An 18,395-nucleotide genomic window follows, 5' to 3' on the forward strand; every position below is an offset into this window, starting at 1 on the left:
GTAGTCTTTAACAATCCTTTGTATCGCTCGATTTTCCCGGAGGCTGGTGCATGATAGGGGATGTGATACACCCACTCAATGCCGTGCTCTTTGGCCCAGGTGTCTATGAGATTGTTCCTGAAATGAGTCCCGTTGTCTGACTCAATTCTTTCTGGGGTTCCATGTCGCCATAAGACTTGCTTTTCAAGGCCCAGGATAGTGTTCCGGGCGGTGGCATGGGGCACGGGATATGTTTCCAGCCATCCGGTGGTTGCTTCCACCATTGTAAGCACATGGCGCTTACCTTGACGGGTGTGTGGGAGTGTGATATAGTCAATCTGCCAGGCCTCTCCATATTTGTATTTCAGCCATCGTCCTCCATACCAAAGAGGCTTTAACCGCTTGGCTTGCTTAATTGCAGCGCATGTTTCACATTCATGGATGACCTGTGCGATAGTGTCCATGGTCAGGTCCACCCCTCGATCACGAGCCCATCTATATGTTGCATCTCTTCCCTGTTGGCCTGAGGTGTCATGGGCCCACCGAGCCATAAATAATTCACCCTTATGCTGCCAGTCCAGATCTACCTGAGCCACTTCAATCCTAGCAGCCTTGTCTACCTGTTGATTGTTTTGATGTTCTTCAGTGGCCCAGCTCTTGGGTACATGAGCATCTACATGACGTACTTTCACAACCAGGTTCTCTAGCCGGGCAGCAATATCTTGCCACAATGGGGCAGCCCAGATGGGTTTACCTCTGCGTTGCCAGTTACTCTGCTTCCATTGCTGCAACCACCCCCACAGAGCATTTGCCACCATCCAGGAGTCAGTATAGAGATAAAGTATTGGCCATTTTTCTCATTTAGCAATGTCTAAAGCCAGCTGGATGGCTTTCACCTCTGCAAACTGACTCGATTCACCTTCTCCTTCAGCAGTTTCTGCAACTTGTCGTATAGGACTCCATACGGCCGCCTTCCACCTCCAATGCTTTCCTACAATGCAACAGGACCCATCAGTGAACAGGGCATATTGCCTCTCCTTTTCTGGCAGTTTATTATACAGTGGGGCCTCTTCAGCACGCGTTACCTCCTCCTCTGGTGATATTCCAGCATCTTTGCCTTCTGGCCAGTCTGTGATCACTTCCAGAATTCCTGGGCGACTGGGGTTTCCTATTCGACTTCATTGTGTGATCAGTGCAACCCACTTACTCCATGTAGCATCAGTTGCATGATGTGTAGAAGGGACCTTCCCTTTGAACAGCCAGCCCAGCACCAGCAGTCGGGGTGCCAACAGGAGCTGTGTTTCAGTACCAACCACTTCTGAGGCAGCTCGAACTCCTTCATATGCTGCTAATATCTCTTTTTCAGTTGGAGTATAGTGAGCTGTACTGGGTTTGTGTGGCAAGGTTTTGGTACTGGGGAGGCTACAGGGGTGGCTTCTGTGAGAAGCTGCTAGAAGCTTCCCCTATGTCTGATAGAGCCAATGCCAGCCGGCTCCAAGACGGACCCGCTGCTGGCCAAGGCCGAGCCCATCAGTGATGACGGTAGTGCCTCTGTGATAACATATTTAAGAAGGGGGAAAAGGATACTGCACAGCAGCAATTGCAGCTGGAGAGAGGAGTGAGAACGTGTGAGAGAAACAACTCTGCAGACACCAAGGTCAGGGAAGAAGGAGGGGGAGGAGGTGCTCCAGGCACTGGAGCAGGGATTCCCCTGCAGCCCCTGGTGAAGACCATGGTGAGGCAGGCTGTCCCCCTGCAGCCCATGGAGGTCCACGGTGGAGCAGATATCCACCTGCAGCCTGTGGAGGACCCCACGCTGGAGCAGGTGGATGCGCCCAAAGGAGGCTGTGACCCCGTGGGAAGCCCGCGCTGGAGCAGGCTCCTGGCAGGACCTGCGGACCCATGGCCCCGTGGCCCCGTGGAGAGAGGAGCCCACGCTGAAGCAGGTTTGCTGGCAGGGCTTGTGACCCCGTGGGGGACCCATGCTGGAGCAGTCTGTTCCTGAAGGACTGCGCCCCATGGAAGGGACCCATGCTGGAGCAGTTCATGAAGAACTGTCTCCTGTGGGAGGAACCCCATGCTGGAGCAGAGGAAGAGTGTGAGGAGTCTTACCCCTGAGGAGGAAGGAGCAGCAGAGACAATGTGTGATGAACTGACCGCAACCCCCATTCCCTGTTCCCCTGCGCCGCTCGGGGGGAGGAGGTAGAGAATTTGGGAGTGAAGTTAAGCACGGGAAGAAGGGAGGGGTGGGGGGAAGGTGTTTTTAAGATTTGGTTTTATTTCTCATTATCCTACTCTGATTTGACTGGTAATAAATTAAATTATTTTTTTTTCCCCAAGTCGAGTCTGTTTTGCCTGTGACGGTAATTGCTGAGTGATCTCCCTGTCCTTATCTCAACCCACGAGCTTTTCATTATATTTTCTCTCCCCATGTCCAGCTGAGGAGGGGAGTGATAGAGCAGCTTTGGTGGGCACCTGGCGGGCCTCAGATCCTCTGTATCCCCGACTCCAAAACCCTAGGGGTCGACCTCGGGTCTCCCCTGGTGGTGCTTTCTGCCAGAGACTCCAGGTAGGGCCATTCTCCCCGGCTGCGGTGTAGAGCACATTTTTAACATCTGGTCCTGCCCAGACTGGCCCAAGGGCTACTGCATGAACTATCTCCCGTTTGATCTGTTCAAAGGCTTGTTGTTGCTCAGGGCCCCATTTAAAATCATTCTTCTTCCGGGTCACTTGATAGAGAGGGCTTACAATCAGACTGTAATTTGGAATATGCATTCTCCAAAAACCTACAACACCTAAGAAAGCTTGCGTTTCCTGTTTACTAGTTGGTGGAGACATAGCTGCTATTTTGTTGATCACATCCATTGGGATGTGACGACATCCATCTTGCCATTTTATTCCTAAAAACTGAATCTCCTGTGCAGGTCCCTTCACCTTACTTTGTTTTATGGCAAAACCAGCTTTCAGAAGGATTTGGATTATTTTCTCCCCTTTCTCAAAAACTTCTTCTGCTGTGTTGCCCCATACGATGATGTCATCAATGTACTGCAGGTGTTCTGGAGCTCCACCTTTTTCCAGTGCATTCTGGATTAGTCCGTGGCAAATGGTGGGGCTGTGTTTCCACCCCTGGGGCAGTCGATTCCAGGTGTACTGGACGCCCCTCCAAGTGAAAGCAAACTGTGGCCGGCACTCTGCTGCCAAAGGCATTGAGAAAAATGCATTAGCAATATCACTTGTGGCGTACCACTTGGCTGCTTTTGACTCCAGTTCATATTGAAGTTCTAGCATGTCTGGCACAGCAGCACTCAGCGGTGGTCTAACTTTATTCAGGCCACGATAGTCTACTGTTAGTCTCCATTCTCCATTAGACTTTCGCACTGGCCATATGGGGCTGTTAAAGGGTGAGCGAGTCCTGCTGATCACTCCTTGGCTCTCCAGTCGACAAATCAGCGTATGGATGGGAATCAGGGAGTCTCGGTTGGTGCGATATTGCCACCGGTGCACCCTTGTGGTAGCGATTGGCACCTGTTGTTCTTCGACCCTCAGCAACCCCACAACCGAAGGGTCCTCAGAGAGTCCGGGCAAGGTGGACAACTGTTCAATTCCCTCTGTCTCCAAGGCAGCTATACCAAAAGCCCACCAATACCCCTTTGGGTCCTTGAAATACCCTCTCCTGAGATAGTCCATGCCAAGGATGCATGGGGCCTCTGGGCCAGTCACAATGGGGTGTTTTTGCCACTCATTCCCAGTTAGGCTTATTTCAGCCTCCAATACAGTTAGCTGTTGAGATCCCCCTGCCACACCAGAAATACAGATGGATTCTGCCCCTTTATAGCTTGATGGCATTAGGGTACACTGTGCACCGGTGTCCACTAGAGCCTTATACTCATGTGGGTCTGATGTGCCAGGCCATCAAATCCACACAGTCCAATAATCCCGGTTGTCCCTCTCCTCCACCTGGCTGGAGGCAGGGCCCCTCTAATCCTGGTCAGAGTATTTGTTACTCACTTCTTGTAAAAATGAATTAGAAGACCCTTCAAGAGGATCAGAAGTAAGATGAACCCTTCTACTCTGTCTGGGGAATTGCCCGCTGGAAACTGGAGTGGCATTTTTTTTGGAAGACCCCTCATTTGTGGTTGTTTTTCCTCGCAATTCCTGTACCCGTGCATCTAGGACTGAGGTAGGTTTTCCATCCCACTTCCTCATATCCTCTCCGTGCTCAAAAAGGTAAGACCACAGGATACCCCGTGAGGTGTACCTTCTATCTCCTCTCTCTTGAGCAGAGGGACGCTTATTCCTAATAGCTGAGGTATTGGTCCGTGCAGGTGGGAGGCAGAACTTATCCTCAAATCGCTGGAACTCTTGGGACCATTTCTCGGCTATTATGTCTGGCAGTTTCTCCACAGCCGCGACGAGGGAGGAAGAGAGACTTTCTTCATATTGCCGGAGTCGTCCAGCCAATTCATCCACCGTTGGTCCCTCTTCGTCTTTCCAGTCCATTACTGCCAATGAGTTGGCATAAGACGATGGTGCGCTCCATGTAAACTTCTGCCACGTGGGTCATGTGCATTGGACTTCATCTGGATCTGTGGGTAACTGTGCATTGTCCGGGTCATAATAAACCATCTCCCGCACAGCTAATTCCCTCAGGTACTGGATACCTCTCTCCATGGTGGTCCACTTACCTGGGTGACATCCAACATCTTCCTTGAAGGGATACCTTGCCCTCATGCCTCCAGAGGCTGAGGGCTTGTGTCTTCTTTCCAATTGCCTTGTCAATGCCCCCTTCCCTAGAAAGGAATCCCAACTGCTTGGCTTCCCTACCCTCTAATTCCAAGCTACTGGCTCCGTTATCCCAGCATCGGAGCAGCCAGGTGATAATGTGCTCACCTGGATGATGGCTGAAGTCTTTTCGCATATCTCGCAGCTCACTCGGGGATAGGGATCGGGTGATTATCTCCGGTTCTGCCTCTTCGTCCTGTTCTCGTGATGACCCTGGTTCACCTTCATCCTTTGCTAAGCGAGCTGTCTTTTTTGAGTATTTCTTCTTCGGTACAGGGGAGACTGATACCGGCATGGGTTGGTTCTCTGGTTCAGCTGTAGTGCCTGTTGCTGGGGTTGGAGGGGCTGCAGTGCCTGTCGCCGGGTTTGGAGTAGCAGTGCCTGTCATTTTGTTGTCAGATCCAGAGACCTTCTCTTTCCCTCGAGGGTACTGAATAGTGTTGAACAGGGCTCGGTAGGCATGGGCCAGGCCCCAGCACATTGCAGTGATTTGTGTCTCCCTGGAATTGTCGGGGTGACAGCATACTCTTTCCAAATGTTCTACTAGTTTTTCAGGATTCTGCACTTGTTGCAAGTTCCAAAACACTGGAGGTGCCCACCATCCTAGGCATTTACCCATGCTACCCCACACACCCTGCCACTCATAACTCTGCAGCTTTGGGGCAGATCTCTTTGGGGCAGATCTCCTAAATAGTTGTTTAACCCTAAACAAGACCTGAACCACATTCAGGAACAAGCTAGTTCCTAGCAATAGGACCATGTTAGTTTCAACATTCCAAGGATATTCAAAATTTTCAAAATTCTCAAACACTACTGTAATTAGCCTGGAGGAGGAGGGGAAGGTGAAGGAAGGTGTCTCCCCCATAGATTGGCTCTCCGAGGAGAAAAGGTAAAGGGTGCAATTATTAACAGTTTCTGCTAGATAGCTCCTGAAGTACAGAGATCACGGCAATGCTGAGTACAAATATCGGATTAGTCCCACAACCGATAATTTTATCGTACCATAAACCAGTGTTACATAGTAAAGCAAAGCGAAAACCTTAATCCACCTCACCTTATGGGTGATAAGCAGCAGCACAGGGACTCTATACGGCAAGTGAGGTGATACATAACACAACTCTAAGAACAAACGCCACAACTCTAAGAGCCAATAAATCAACATTGTGACCAGTGACTATTAAACTAATATAATGAATGCTTATAACAAATTTATTTTAACACGCTCTGGTCAGATCTGTTGTTATCTCAACCCTTTATGCCCCACATTGGGCGCCAAAAAGGACTGTCGTGGTTTAACCCCAGTCAGCAGCTAAGCACCACACAGCTGCTCCCTCATTCCTCCCCCCTCCCAGTGGGATGGGGAGGAGAATCAGGAAAGGTAAAACTCGTGGGTTGAGATAAGAATGGTTTAATAACTAAAGTAAAATATAATACTAACAAAAATAGTAATTAAATATAATAATAATAATAATTGTAATGAAAAGGAATATAACAAAAAAAAGGAAAAAAAAAGAAATAAAACTCAAGGGAAAAAAAACCCAGTGATGCACAATGCAATTGCTCATCAACCTGCTGACCGATGCCTGAGCAGCGATCCACCCCTCCCGGCCAACTCCCCCCAGTTTATATACTGGGCATTACGTTCCATGGTATGGAATACCCCTTTGGCTAGTTCAGGTCAGCTGTCCTGGCTATGCTCCCTCCCAGCTTCTTGCACACCTGCTTGCTGGCAGAGCATGGGAAACTGAAAAGTCCTTAAGATAAGCACTACTTAGCAACAACTAAAACATCAGTGTGTTATCAACATTATTCTCACACTAAATCCAAAACACAGCACTGTACCAGCTACTAAAAAGAAAGTTAACTCTATCCCAGCCGAAACCAGGACACCCTCGACTGTAGTCTGGAAGTCAGGGCATTTTTATGGGAGGTAGGTGCAAGTGCTCTAGAAATTAAGTTGACTCACCTTCAGCTTTGGTTTAAAAGAAAGTGTCAGGTGCCACTGTGTTTTGTGAGGAGTCCAAAATTGTCAGTGTGTGTTAGGCTGTGAGGATGCTCTGACAGCGCCTTTGGGATCAAGCTCATCAGAGCTTGGACAAGCAAGAATGCCTCACTTCTGCCTGCTGATTAGGTTTACCATTAAGCAAGATGCTAAGTTCTTCCACTTTGTCAAAACTAAGTTACACTGTATCACTGCAGATGTAGAACTTTCAGGCTTTTTGGAATTGCTGTTTTGGACATAGAGTAGTAAATGCTAAACTCAGTTTTAGGTGGGTTTGCCCTTTACTAAATCTGGCCTCCAGTTATGAAAGACAGATCTATAAAGGGAGATATTAATACCTTGTATCTTTAAGTCCCAACTGCCTATTAGAGCACAGTTCCAAAGACAAAGGTACAAAGCAAAAGTGAGTCTGTGGAGGTTAGCTATTTTGAGAACTCTGGTTTTAGTAAGTAACCTTGTTTTCTCCTCCATTATTTGCTTTCTGAATTCACCTATTAGAACTTGAGGCATCTATCTTAAATTATTTCTTTTTCTACTTGCAACTTAATTTAAGTAAATAGATTTTATTCTCAACAACAAAACCCACCTTAACTCAGTTCCACAGAAAATGGTCTTAGCTTTTCAGTGTCCCTTTCCATCATTTTAGGTGCACATAGCTTGTATAATTAGAGAATTTTTTGCAAAGGAAACTAGTGAGAGCAATGTATGTGTGTCTTATCCTCTTGAGAAAGGAGTAAGCTATGGTATACTTATCGTGCACTAGTTTGTCCATAAGGAGTATGTTCACAAAATATCTGTATCTGAGCTTACATCCCAAAACATTCCCATATAGACCAACTCCCATTAGTCAAAAATGCGATTTGAGTCACTGGAACAGGTGCAGTCTCTGATATACAGTAGTAAGTCTGGAGTCGCTTCATGACTAAGAAATCAGTGAAGATATTGCAAACAAAGTGGAAAAAACACAGTCAGAATTTGCCCCTAGAATCTGATATGCTCAAAATCACAAGAAAATTGTAAGCATTTAGGAAAGTTACAGTAAATGTTTACAGAAGCTGAATGTAAAGGCTGAGGGAAAATGAGACTTTATATGATAAGAATGCTCAGTAATGAACTTGCTCCAGATCCTGAAAGCTCTTCTTTGGAGGGAGAAAAAGATCTCGCTGACTTTTCTCATTTTGGACAGTCCCAATCAAGTCGTCAGGACAACTTGCTGAGTAAGGTAACTTGCAGGTAAGCCTTGATTGTAAGAATTGTGGGATCTGGCCTGCCAGATTGGAACAACTTACTGAGATGATTTGTAGTATATGCCTGTGAGTGCAAATGTGAAGTTTTATATTTTCCACAGTTTTCAGAAGTGCAGAATCTCAACATTTTGTACTTACTTAATAGGATTTTTAAGGTCAGATTTTTAAGTTCTTAATGTTTTAAATATCTGCAATATTTTGGCAAAAAAACCCATACGAATTCAGGGAGCATTATGCTGTTGGTATGCCATGTATAACAGTATTGATTCTTGCAGTGAATATTGACTGCTTTCTTTGTTTTCTTACATGTCATCACATTATTTTTAATATTTAATTATACTCTCAACAGGCCACATTCTGGTTATCATGGTGCAACCTCTGTGAAGCACTTACCTTATTCTTAACTTTTCATCTGGCTGTTGAAACAATGCTAACTGTAAGTAAGGTAGGATACAAGGGCAGTGCCTGTAATTCAGAACTCCAAGGATCAACATTAACATCACTCTCCCCACCTCTGGCACACATGGTTAGAGTACAATAGCAGTGACTGCAAAGACATCTAGGGAGGGCAGAGATCTCCATACATGCTGCATGATTGGTATCTAGCTTGAACAGAGCTCTAGTTTGTTGCTCTATCTGCTGGCATTACCTTGTATTTGATTCATGATTATAAAAATTCTTCCCTGTTGAGCTAAGTGTTGCTATGTTTTGTTTCTGCTCAGCTATACTGCCTGCCAGCAGTGCTTTATTTAACATCTTAAGTTAAACAGTTAAAATGGTTTCTATTATGTCTGTCTTAACGCAGCTCTCATTATGTTATAAGCCTGAAGTCTCCTTTTCTCTTAATTTGTAAAATATTTTGGAGCAGTCTTTTTTGTTTGCTTATGTGCTTTAGAAAGCAGATAATCATTTTAAAGTGTCATAATTTGGGGAAAATTCAGACATTTTAATAAAAATTTGGCCACAACTGGGTGTCAATAGAGTGTTTTAAAACAACCTTAGGAACTGATCTAATATTAATTAGGTCTGAGAAATTACCCTCTATTGCTTAATGAAAACATCAGAAATCTACTGTAGATTGCAAAGGAAAACAAAAGTAGAAATTAACTGAAACTACATACTTAATGCAACACTATGGTAACATTTCTGTGCACTGCAACAAAGAAGGGAATGCAATCAGGATGTGATTTTTAGGTCTACTTCCTTAACTTTTCTTGAACTCAGGGGAATTTACATGTAACAACTGTATTATAAAAGTAATGGATGCACCCCAATGTAAAATAAGGAAACTTTATCTTGGAATTTTCCCAATGAGAAGATTTACAGTGACTTTTGTCACAGGCCAGAAGGAACATCTAGAGCTAATCTAGTCTAATCCCCCTGCTCAAAGCAGTGTCAACTGGAGCAGGTCACTAAGGACCGTGTCCAGTTGAGTTCTGAGTATCTCCAAGGATGGAGACTCCACAACCTCTCTGGGCACCTGTTCCAATATTCTACCAACCTCACAGTAAAAAAGGGGTTTTGAAAATGTTTAAATCAAATTTCCTGTATTTCAATTTGTGCCCACTGCCTGTTGTCCTATCACTGGATACCACTGAGAAGAGTCTGGCTGTGTCTTCTTTATGCTATCCCATCAGGTATTTATTATACACATTGATAAGATCCCCCTTCCAAGCCTTCTCTTCTCTAAGCTAAACAATTCCAGGTCTGTCAGCCTCTCCTTTATGTCAGATGCTGCATGCTCTTAATCATCTTCATGGCCATTGACTAGACCCGCTCCAGTATGTCCCTTTCTCTTTTCTACTAGGGAGCCCAGAACTGGACACAGTACTCCAGATATGGCCTCAACAGTGCTGAGTAGAGGGGAAGGATCAACTCCCTTAACCTGCTGGCAACACTTCCTAATGTAGCATAGGAGGCTGTTGGCCCTCTTTGCCACAAGGGCACGCTTCTGGCTCATGTTCAGCTTGGGGTTCACCAGAACCCCCAGGTTCTTTTCTGCAAAGCTACTTTCCAGGTGGTTGGCCCCCAGCCTGTACTGGTGTATGGGTTTATTCCTCCCTAGATTCAGGACTTTGCAACACCAGTCTGAACAACAGAGGACAACCGCTTTCAAAGCTAGGTTCACACAGATGTACATTGCCATGCACCCCTGGGCTCCTCACAGTTTCATTTCATGCAAAAAAAGCCACTGTCAACATATATATCAGACTGGCACAGAGACACTGCCAGTTCTGGTTTCACTGTGCCAAGTGCACACAGAAGTACTTGCATTATGTAAGCATATAAAGTGCTTGAGAATATGAAAGGGACATTTACAAAAGTGTGTACACAGTTGTGCAGACTTGTATCTTAAAATACAGTTCTGAGTTATCTTTCTGTTTACATCCCAAACATAGTGTACTTCACTTATAAAGCTGTCTCTCTATTTGATGACTTCTAAAATATCACCAGTCTTTATCATCCCATAAAGCAGATCCCCTTTCAAAACAGAGATTTGCACATTTTCTTTTCATCTTCCTGTTGTTCCAAGTATTTTTCCTTTCTTTTCCTTTGGAAAAAAATCATACTGATGCATTTTCTTGCTGCTTTACTTTCTCCAATTTTGACCATGACTTCTGATACTGCAAGGGTGCACAATGTAATTCAAGACATTTAATTTCTGATAAATGAATACAGCAGAAAATGTAATGAAAGAACCAAACCTTGCTCACTTTCTTCAGAAGACAGTCTCATTAAAAATCACTAAGAATTTATAGTATGAGTGTGTTGAGCAGTAATTGACCTGAAGTCCTGAGAATACCAACACTGAAAGAAGAGTTTACTTTGACTTGCATTCTTAAAAGATCATCAGCTAGAACTAGAATATTTCCATTTAAAATATTTTTATTTCTAATCTTTATTCCCTGAAAGCCATGATAGCGTTGGTAATCTCAGGCATGCATCTGCTCTTTGATAAAACTTCACCTATTTCTACAAGAAAAATACATAAGAGAGCAAGTTAAGAAGAGGGTGTAATAGCTATGAGGCCCTATTAGGTTAGAGATGGAATCTGAAGTTTCCCTTCTCAATAAACTTAATCTTTATTTTTTAATTGATTTGTGACATTTTTAAACACACCACAGTGTAAAGATGTCATCATTCATCCTCAGCATTTTCTGAGTAAAAGACCTTCATATTTAGACAAATCCTGAAATCTTCTGAGAGAGCTCATATTTGTCAGATACAAATTGTTCAGATGCAGCCTTTGGCTCAGAAAACCCCTAAACTACTGATTGCTGGGAAGTGGCAAGTATACTAGGGAAGGCATCGTTCTATGCACAGCCTGTTTTTTATATGTTTTTTTATGAAATCTCTGCTACTGGCAGCTGTCAAATTTGGACTAGCTGAGGTAATATGGTCTAATCCAGTACAGACTTTGTAAGGTTTTACGTTTCCTTGCTACTTCCTTATCTTTGTCATCATCTCCTTTGTTTTTCTTTCTCTCAGTTTTTAAAATGTAAGTGTGGCTTTCACTTCCTCCATTTCCCTAGCTGAATTTCCTTTTGATGGCTTATCAGTGTATACTTTTTCTACAGCTACAACTGCAGTCTTCTCTTCTTGTTCATATTATACCACTGTCCTACTCTGATGTCCATCTAATATTCCAGAACTGATATGCCCATGATCAAAGTTTTTTCCTCCTCATAACTTCTTCTATCCTGTTCAGTTCCTAATGTTTTATCTCCACCTCAACATTTCTTTCCCTTCCCACAGTTCCCAAATTTTCTTCCAGAGCTGCCTTTCTCAGCACTAGTGGATCTGTTCCTGTTTCTTTCCTTCTGAGTCTTTGCACCTTTCCTCTTTGTTACTGTCCTGGTTTCAGCTGGGATAGAGTTAATTTCCTTCCTAGCAGCTGGTATAGTGCAGTGTTTTGGATTTAGTAGGAAAACAATGTTGATAACACAGGGATGTTTTCGTTATTGCTGAGCAGTGCTTACACAGAGTCAAGGCCTTTTCTGCTTCTTACACTGCGAGTAGGCTGGGGGTGCAGCACAAGAGGTTGGGAGGGGACACAGCCAGGACAGCTGACCCCAACTGACCAAAGGAATATTCCATACCATATGACATCATGCCCAGTATATAAACTGGGGGGAGTTGGCTGGGAGGGGCGGATCGCTGCTCGGGAACTAACTGGGCATCGGTCGGCGAGTGGTGAGCAATTGCATTGTGCATCACTTGCTTTGTATAGTCTAATTCTTTTAGTATTATTATTGTCATTTTATTATTATTATTATTATCATTATTATTATTTTTCTTCCTTTCTGTCCTATTAAACTGTGTTTATCTCAACCCATGAGGTTTTTTTTTTCGATTCTCTCCCCCATCCCACTGGGTGGGGGGAGTGAGTGAGCGGCTGCATGGTGCTTAGTTGCCGGCTGGGGTTAAACCACGACAGTTACCTTCTCTAGTCTGGTAGAACAGGTGAGTTATGAAGGGAAATAGGTGCCTCTTCTAGCTGCCTGAATCAGAAGTGCATTTAAGAGTCTCAAATCTTGATGTATTCAAACAGGAAGCATAAAATGAAGCTGTCTGCTAATTTTCCAAGGAAGACACCAGCACAAACAAGATTAATGAACTTAATGTTGTCTGAGACAGCAATGCCAACTTCTTGAAAGAAACTCAGAGTGCCCTGCAACAGCTCAGGTCACTTAGAGACTAACTGAATATTATTGATGACCTTAACTAATAGAATGCTGATATGTAATGAAATTTTATAGTCTAGTAACATAATTAGCTAATTGTTATTATTCTCTCTGGCTGGGAAAGCAATAGGCTTTCTTTAACAAGCTTTGGAAGATGGAATTGGTTGTGTTACCCAGGAGTTTGCACAGTGCAGTGCTGTGCATTTTGAACTAAAGCAGTGAACTAAATGAGCCTTTGTCCCATCTGCTGACTACCAGTGATTTCTGAGCAATACACTACCCTCCTGACTATTTAATACTGGGGATGATTTAATATATTCCTGTCCCTAAATATTTTTCTTCCTGATACTTTTTCTTCCTACCAAATTAGGTTCCCATTCCAGATCCTATGCCATATGCACTACATCGCTCTTCCTGCTGAATTAAAGACTGAACCTCTGAGACTATTTATTACTCCTCTCCTTCTATTTGTTTTCTACACTGAAGCCTTGCTGCACCTTCATCTCCCATCTTTCCTCACAGATACACCAAAAAAGTTAAGTTGGCTCACATGGCTTTCCTCAGCTGTAGGACAGTGAGGATGTGAAGCACATCTTGTAAAACGTCTGCCAAACTAAACAAGTAATTTCCAGAGGGTTTCTAACACCTACCAGTTGTTATGGATATCATATTATTAGCATAGTTATTTAAAACAGTTTTAGATTAGCTAAATGTCAATCTTGCAGCAACTGCACAACCTTCAGGACATCTTTGTGTATATGACAGACTCCCAACTGTGAAATGATTACTTAAAAAAACTCCATACTTCTAAATGAGCATGTGTCTATGGTTTTCTTTATGGAAAAAAAAAATAAAAATCCAAGTTAGGTTCTGCTATTCAAATGTATTATTTTGGTTTGTATTAGTCTCTCTTTTGAGTCTGAAAGTGCACAAGATCAATTTCACTGTTGTTTGTTTGTTTCCACATTTTCAGTGCTACAGTGTTGAGATAGTGTACACTGGTTAAAAAGAACTGTATCTTGTGGTTGGTTTGGCTTTTTTTAATTCTCACAGACTTTAGTAACTTAAAAGCATGTATTTTGTTTGAGGAACAAATCAGAGGCTGTAATATCAACTTAAGAGTCTTTGCACAAAATCACATCTGAAAATGTTAAAAGTTCTACTAAAATGACCAACCAGTGTTTTCTTCCATTTAGGTTTTTAGTGTGGCCTTCCCTTATATACTAAACCTATGACAGATTTCTCATATACATTAAACTGATGAAAGAACTTCAATGGGGATTAGGCAGAGCTGCAAAAAAAAGAAAGTTTTTTCCAGTGGCACACAATGGTTTATGTTGGATAAGGCAGGTGCAGAAAGCTCTGACGAAGTGTGGTCAGAGAGACAAAACTCAGGAGGTACATATGTTAATACAAATGCCCCAGTCACCATACTGTGAAGAACCCACAAATAATTAGACTTTGTGTAAGCAGCATGAATTCACGTTTGATAAGATACAGCTATTTATCCTGGTTTATCTTGTACTGAGGCATAGTCTCAAGTACATGATGATACATTCTGTCACCATGGAAAGGAATGTATATAATGTAATACACTAAGTCCGTCAAAGAATAAATTCAAACATTATATGCTGGCAAAGCTTCAATCCTCATTTCAACACAAATAAGGATTTAAAAACATGTAGAATGTAAACACAAGTTTTCACAATAGTATTTGTATTCCCCCCCTTACGTAATTTTCACCTAATTATTTTTTCCTCTAATTTTGCTAAGTCTCTAGTTGAGCTGAATTAGTTGTCTCTAACTGTTCAATTAGGTATACCCAATGAAGGATTGGGCAGAAAGCTATTGCTATTTCACCCTTGAAAGGCAAGGCTTCTCCCTTGATCTTTTTAAGTTGTCTAGTGATACAGAGTAAAATCCTGTTCATCTTACATAAAAGCATCCAGTGAAATCAGTAAGATACCATCTTGGTAAGGGGACCAGGATTTGACCCAAAATTGCACTATCATAAGGATATGAGCATCATGTAGAATTTGTGGTCATACATCTCTATGCCTAAAACAGAAACACAAGTTAATGCTTTTGCTGAAAGTTTCCTCAATGTAGTATTTAGCAAAGATGTGCATATGAGTAAAGCTTTAATTAAACATAAGTAGACTCCTACCCAGAAATTGCTGCTAGTTTTTGATGAGCCTGATAGGCTATCTCACATCCTCGGGTTCGAGTTTTGTGCATTTCCACATGCAGAGATGGACAGGTGACTGAGACATCCCCAATGGAAATGACCAGCTCCCGGTATAGAGCCACCTGGGTATTGAACTCCTGGACAAGCTGAAAAACAAAGAGGATTTACTTACATGAGACATTTAACTACACTGATAAAAACAATCAAGTTTTTAAAAAACATGCCCAATCTAGGGCTTGTTCCTGCTGCTCCCAATTTCATGGCATACAGGATCAAGTGCCTAAGATTTAGTAAATTACTAGGGCCTCCATGCCAGCTGCCTCTTCTGTGAGCTATAAATGTTCATTTGCAGGAAAGTAGTGTTTCTGCTTTTAATCTCTGAAAGTGTTTGAGTTATTAGTCTTAAATATTAAGCAGACAAAAAACCAGCTGTTTTACTAGTAGCATGAGGTTATTTTTTGCTATCATAAAAGACAAAAATATCTCCAGAAATTATTGCCTTTGCTCCTCCTGCTTCCTGATTAACAGCACATTTAGGGATTGTAATGTAGCATTTGCTTTTACACTGGAGATTTTGCTAATTTATTTTGTAATGATTTCTGTTCTGTCACTAGCCTCTAACCCAACTTTCAGACTTAAAACTGATCAGAAGCTATTAGCTGAGAAGATGTACCAGATAGGCACTTTCCAGTTAGGATTCTAGAAAGCACTTTTTCCAATGTGGGGGGAAAAAAGCCCAAAAAAGTAAATAAACACTTCAACCTTTTCACAGAAATCTAATATCCAGCAGATACACATGGATGCTATTGGATAAATGGGTAGCTTTTACAGTGATGGAAAGATCATTATTGTTTAGTTCCACTGATCACCTATGTGGGATTATATTTTAAGGAAACAAAGCATTTGCTGTCTTCTGAAAGAAAGCACATCAGACCATTTGCTCCACGTGGTGGCAAGGGTGGAAGGCAGGGAGCAATAGAACAGAATATTTATTTATCTTTGTTTTGCTAATTTGACCTCAATTTCCAAACTACATAAAAACAGACAAGAGTAACTGCTCATAATTCTGCAGCCATCATTACCACCAGGAGTTCAACATATCCCAACATACAAGCATGCTAAAAACCTGGATCTGGCACCTGGATTCTATCAGATCTACCAAATTTTAAAGTCAAGCCCTCAAATTCTCATACTTAGAAAATAAATGAGTCACTTCTGTGACATTCTGGCTCTTCATGCATCCCACTGTAATTACTCTGTATAACTGAGAATAGTATCAGGACTCATTTTTTGGCCATGCTTTCTTAAATTTCATTGTAAGAGTAGCAAATAGGTTTCTCTGCTTCTGGAGCAGCAAAACAATCCCAATGCATTCTGATACATCTGCAAAAAAACACCCCCAAAACCCAAAACAAAAAAAAAAGCACACACCAAACAAAGTCCCAGGCACAATGCTTGTACTCTGCTAAACCTGGCTTCAACTCTCTCATTCTGTAGAGGATGCATGAAAGCAATGGAGAAAAAAAAAATTGTACTGCGTTGTGTTACAGTGTAATTATTCTGCATTAAGAAAAAGAGAAAAGCATCTCATCCTGCAACTGGTAACTGGTTGCGCCAGACACATTTTGCCAGTTCTCACCTGATATTCCCTGTCTAAATAGAGGACACATTTAGCCACCTCAGCATTGCCAAGGAAAACAAAACCATACTGATGTTGCAGCATCGAGACAGAGAAAAAGAAAAAAACCATTGGTTTTATCTCCTGAATCTTACTGCATCTTGACAATCCATCTGTAAATCATATTTTATTTCTAATCAGTGAATTCTACCAGATAAACAGTGAAGAAACAAAGCTAGCACTTCTGTTTAACTAACCAAATTATGCTGTCGGGAATGAGAAAAAAGGTAGGACCCAGTAGGATCCACTTGTTGGGTATATTTATAGAGCTACTGTGGCAGCTTTTGTTCCTTGGTGCACTGGGAGTTGCTCTCGATTTTGAAGTATCAGAGTGGGTATCTGCCAGCACAGTTTGCAATATTAGAGGAAAAAATTGCCAGAATCCAGCAGAATAGAAGTAGCAGATGATATATTTCCAATGCTACTGGACAGAGCTGTAGCAAGATCCAGATTTTTCAAGTAAAGTAGCAGCAACTTCATTTGGTTTCTATTTCTGTCATTGGTGAGAGGAGCAATTTTGGGGCCCAATGTCCAGCTGACTGTAGCCCAAGGAGCCAGATATGGGGTGTATGGTGCTGGTTTGGAGGAAAGTGTCAGGATCCAAACATTTTGAGCGTGAATGGAGAAAAATGTCATACCATAATGTGACAGTCCAAAAATAACATGGATGCAGGTGCTTGATCTGAGATTTTATAATTGCAATCAGCTACTCCGGGGAGACTGGAAACAGGTACCATGTATGTCAGGGACAGAATTTCGGGGCCTCAAATTCTGAATCCTGTTTTAGAAGGATTTTAGGGCAAGAGTGTGGTTGCTGCACACAAGACAGCAAGCACAGAGTGCACTGATGCAGTGGAGGCAACTATTTACCTATTTAGGCTGCAGTTTAGTGCAAGCCTGGGGACAGATTTGGCCGGATCTAGCAGAATGCAACTCCAGCTGCTTGGCAGCGCCTCGAAGGCAGCATGTGCTGGGGCGAGGGCTCCTGCTCCTGCAGGGCCAGGTGCCCGGCTCCGGTCCCTACCCTACCTGTCCTGCAGCACCCAGCCGGCTCCCCATAGGTCTCGTTTTTCCCTCCCCTCTCCCGTGTTTGAACCGCTACGAGTTAGGCTACAGGGCAGCACCCCCGACGGGGACTGCAGTTTTAAAAATAGTGCAACTGCACGTGATGGGAATAGGCAAGCTGGCGGGAGGAGCGGCACCGCCGCCAGCGACGAGAACACTCGGAAAATATAAAAATTAAGGCAAGCCCTTTTGTGGTACCCACCATCTTGCAGTCATCCAGGGCTCTCTGGGTCTGGTAGGCGCTCTCGGAGCCGCTGCTCCGGCGTTCACCGTCGCAGCCACGCGGCGAGGTCTTGCTGCCCTGGAAGATGGAGGCGGCGGAGCGGGGGCGCTTCCTGCGCCAGCTTGGTGCAGAGCTCATGCACACGCATCCGCCGCGCGGAGCTGCCCGCCGCGCGGGGCCCCGCGGGCGCAGGCAGCGCCTTCCCCCGCCGCCGCCCCGAAGAGGGGTGCAGGCCCGCGCCGCTCGTCGCCTCGGCCCGCCCGGGGCCGCCCGGGTCACGGCAGCGATCGCGGCTGCTGTGGGTGATAGCCTGGCACCTGCGGGAGAGCCCGAGGAGCGCCCTGCAGCATCGCCTTCGCTACCGCGGGGAGAGGCGGAGGGGCTGGCGCCTTCCCTCCTTCAGCAGCATGTCAGACCCTGCGGAACCGCCCCGCCGGTAGCATACTCTGCCGTCTTCCTTCCCGCAGCCGGCGTGGGAGAGCGGCCGTGCCCGGCGGAGAAGGGCTCCCATCCAGCGGCCGCCGAAACCTGCCCGATGCTCCCAGC

General features: G+C 44.0%; 1 protein-coding gene across 1 annotated transcript; it reads right to left on the reverse strand.

Annotated features, from left to right (window-relative positions):
• Positions 1–14,858: 14,858 nt before the first annotated feature.
• Positions 14,859–17,987, reverse strand: LOC127028909 (regulator of G-protein signaling 7-binding protein-like). Its single transcript, XM_050914558.1, has 2 exons — positions 17,829–17,987; positions 14,859–15,029 (listed from the first exon to the last, which is right to left on the reverse strand). Exons 1-2 carry the CDS (start codon positions 17,985–17,987, stop codon positions 14,859–14,861), a joined length of 330 nt encoding a protein of 109 aa, XP_050770515.1.
• Between the last annotated feature and the right edge of the window lie 408 nt (positions 17,988–18,395).

The sequence above is a fragment of the Gymnogyps californianus genome, unplaced genomic scaffold (genome assembly GCF_018139145.2).
Source record: "Gymnogyps californianus isolate 813 unplaced genomic scaffold, ASM1813914v2 HiC_scaffold_48, whole genome shotgun sequence".
Lineage (NCBI taxonomy): Eukaryota > Metazoa > Chordata > Aves > Accipitriformes > Cathartidae > Gymnogyps > Gymnogyps californianus.

Excerpts from the sequence above, each read along its gene's own strand:
- LOC127028909 (XM_050914558.1), bottom strand. The coding sequence starts at position 17,987 with ATGAGCTCTGCACCAAGCTGGCGCAGGAAGCGCCCCCGCTCCGCCGCC. Across the intron at positions 15,030-17,828 it reads CCCTGGATGACTGCAAGATG|CTTGTCCAGGAGTTCAATAC; the intron begins GTGGGTACCACA and ends TTTGTTTTTCAG.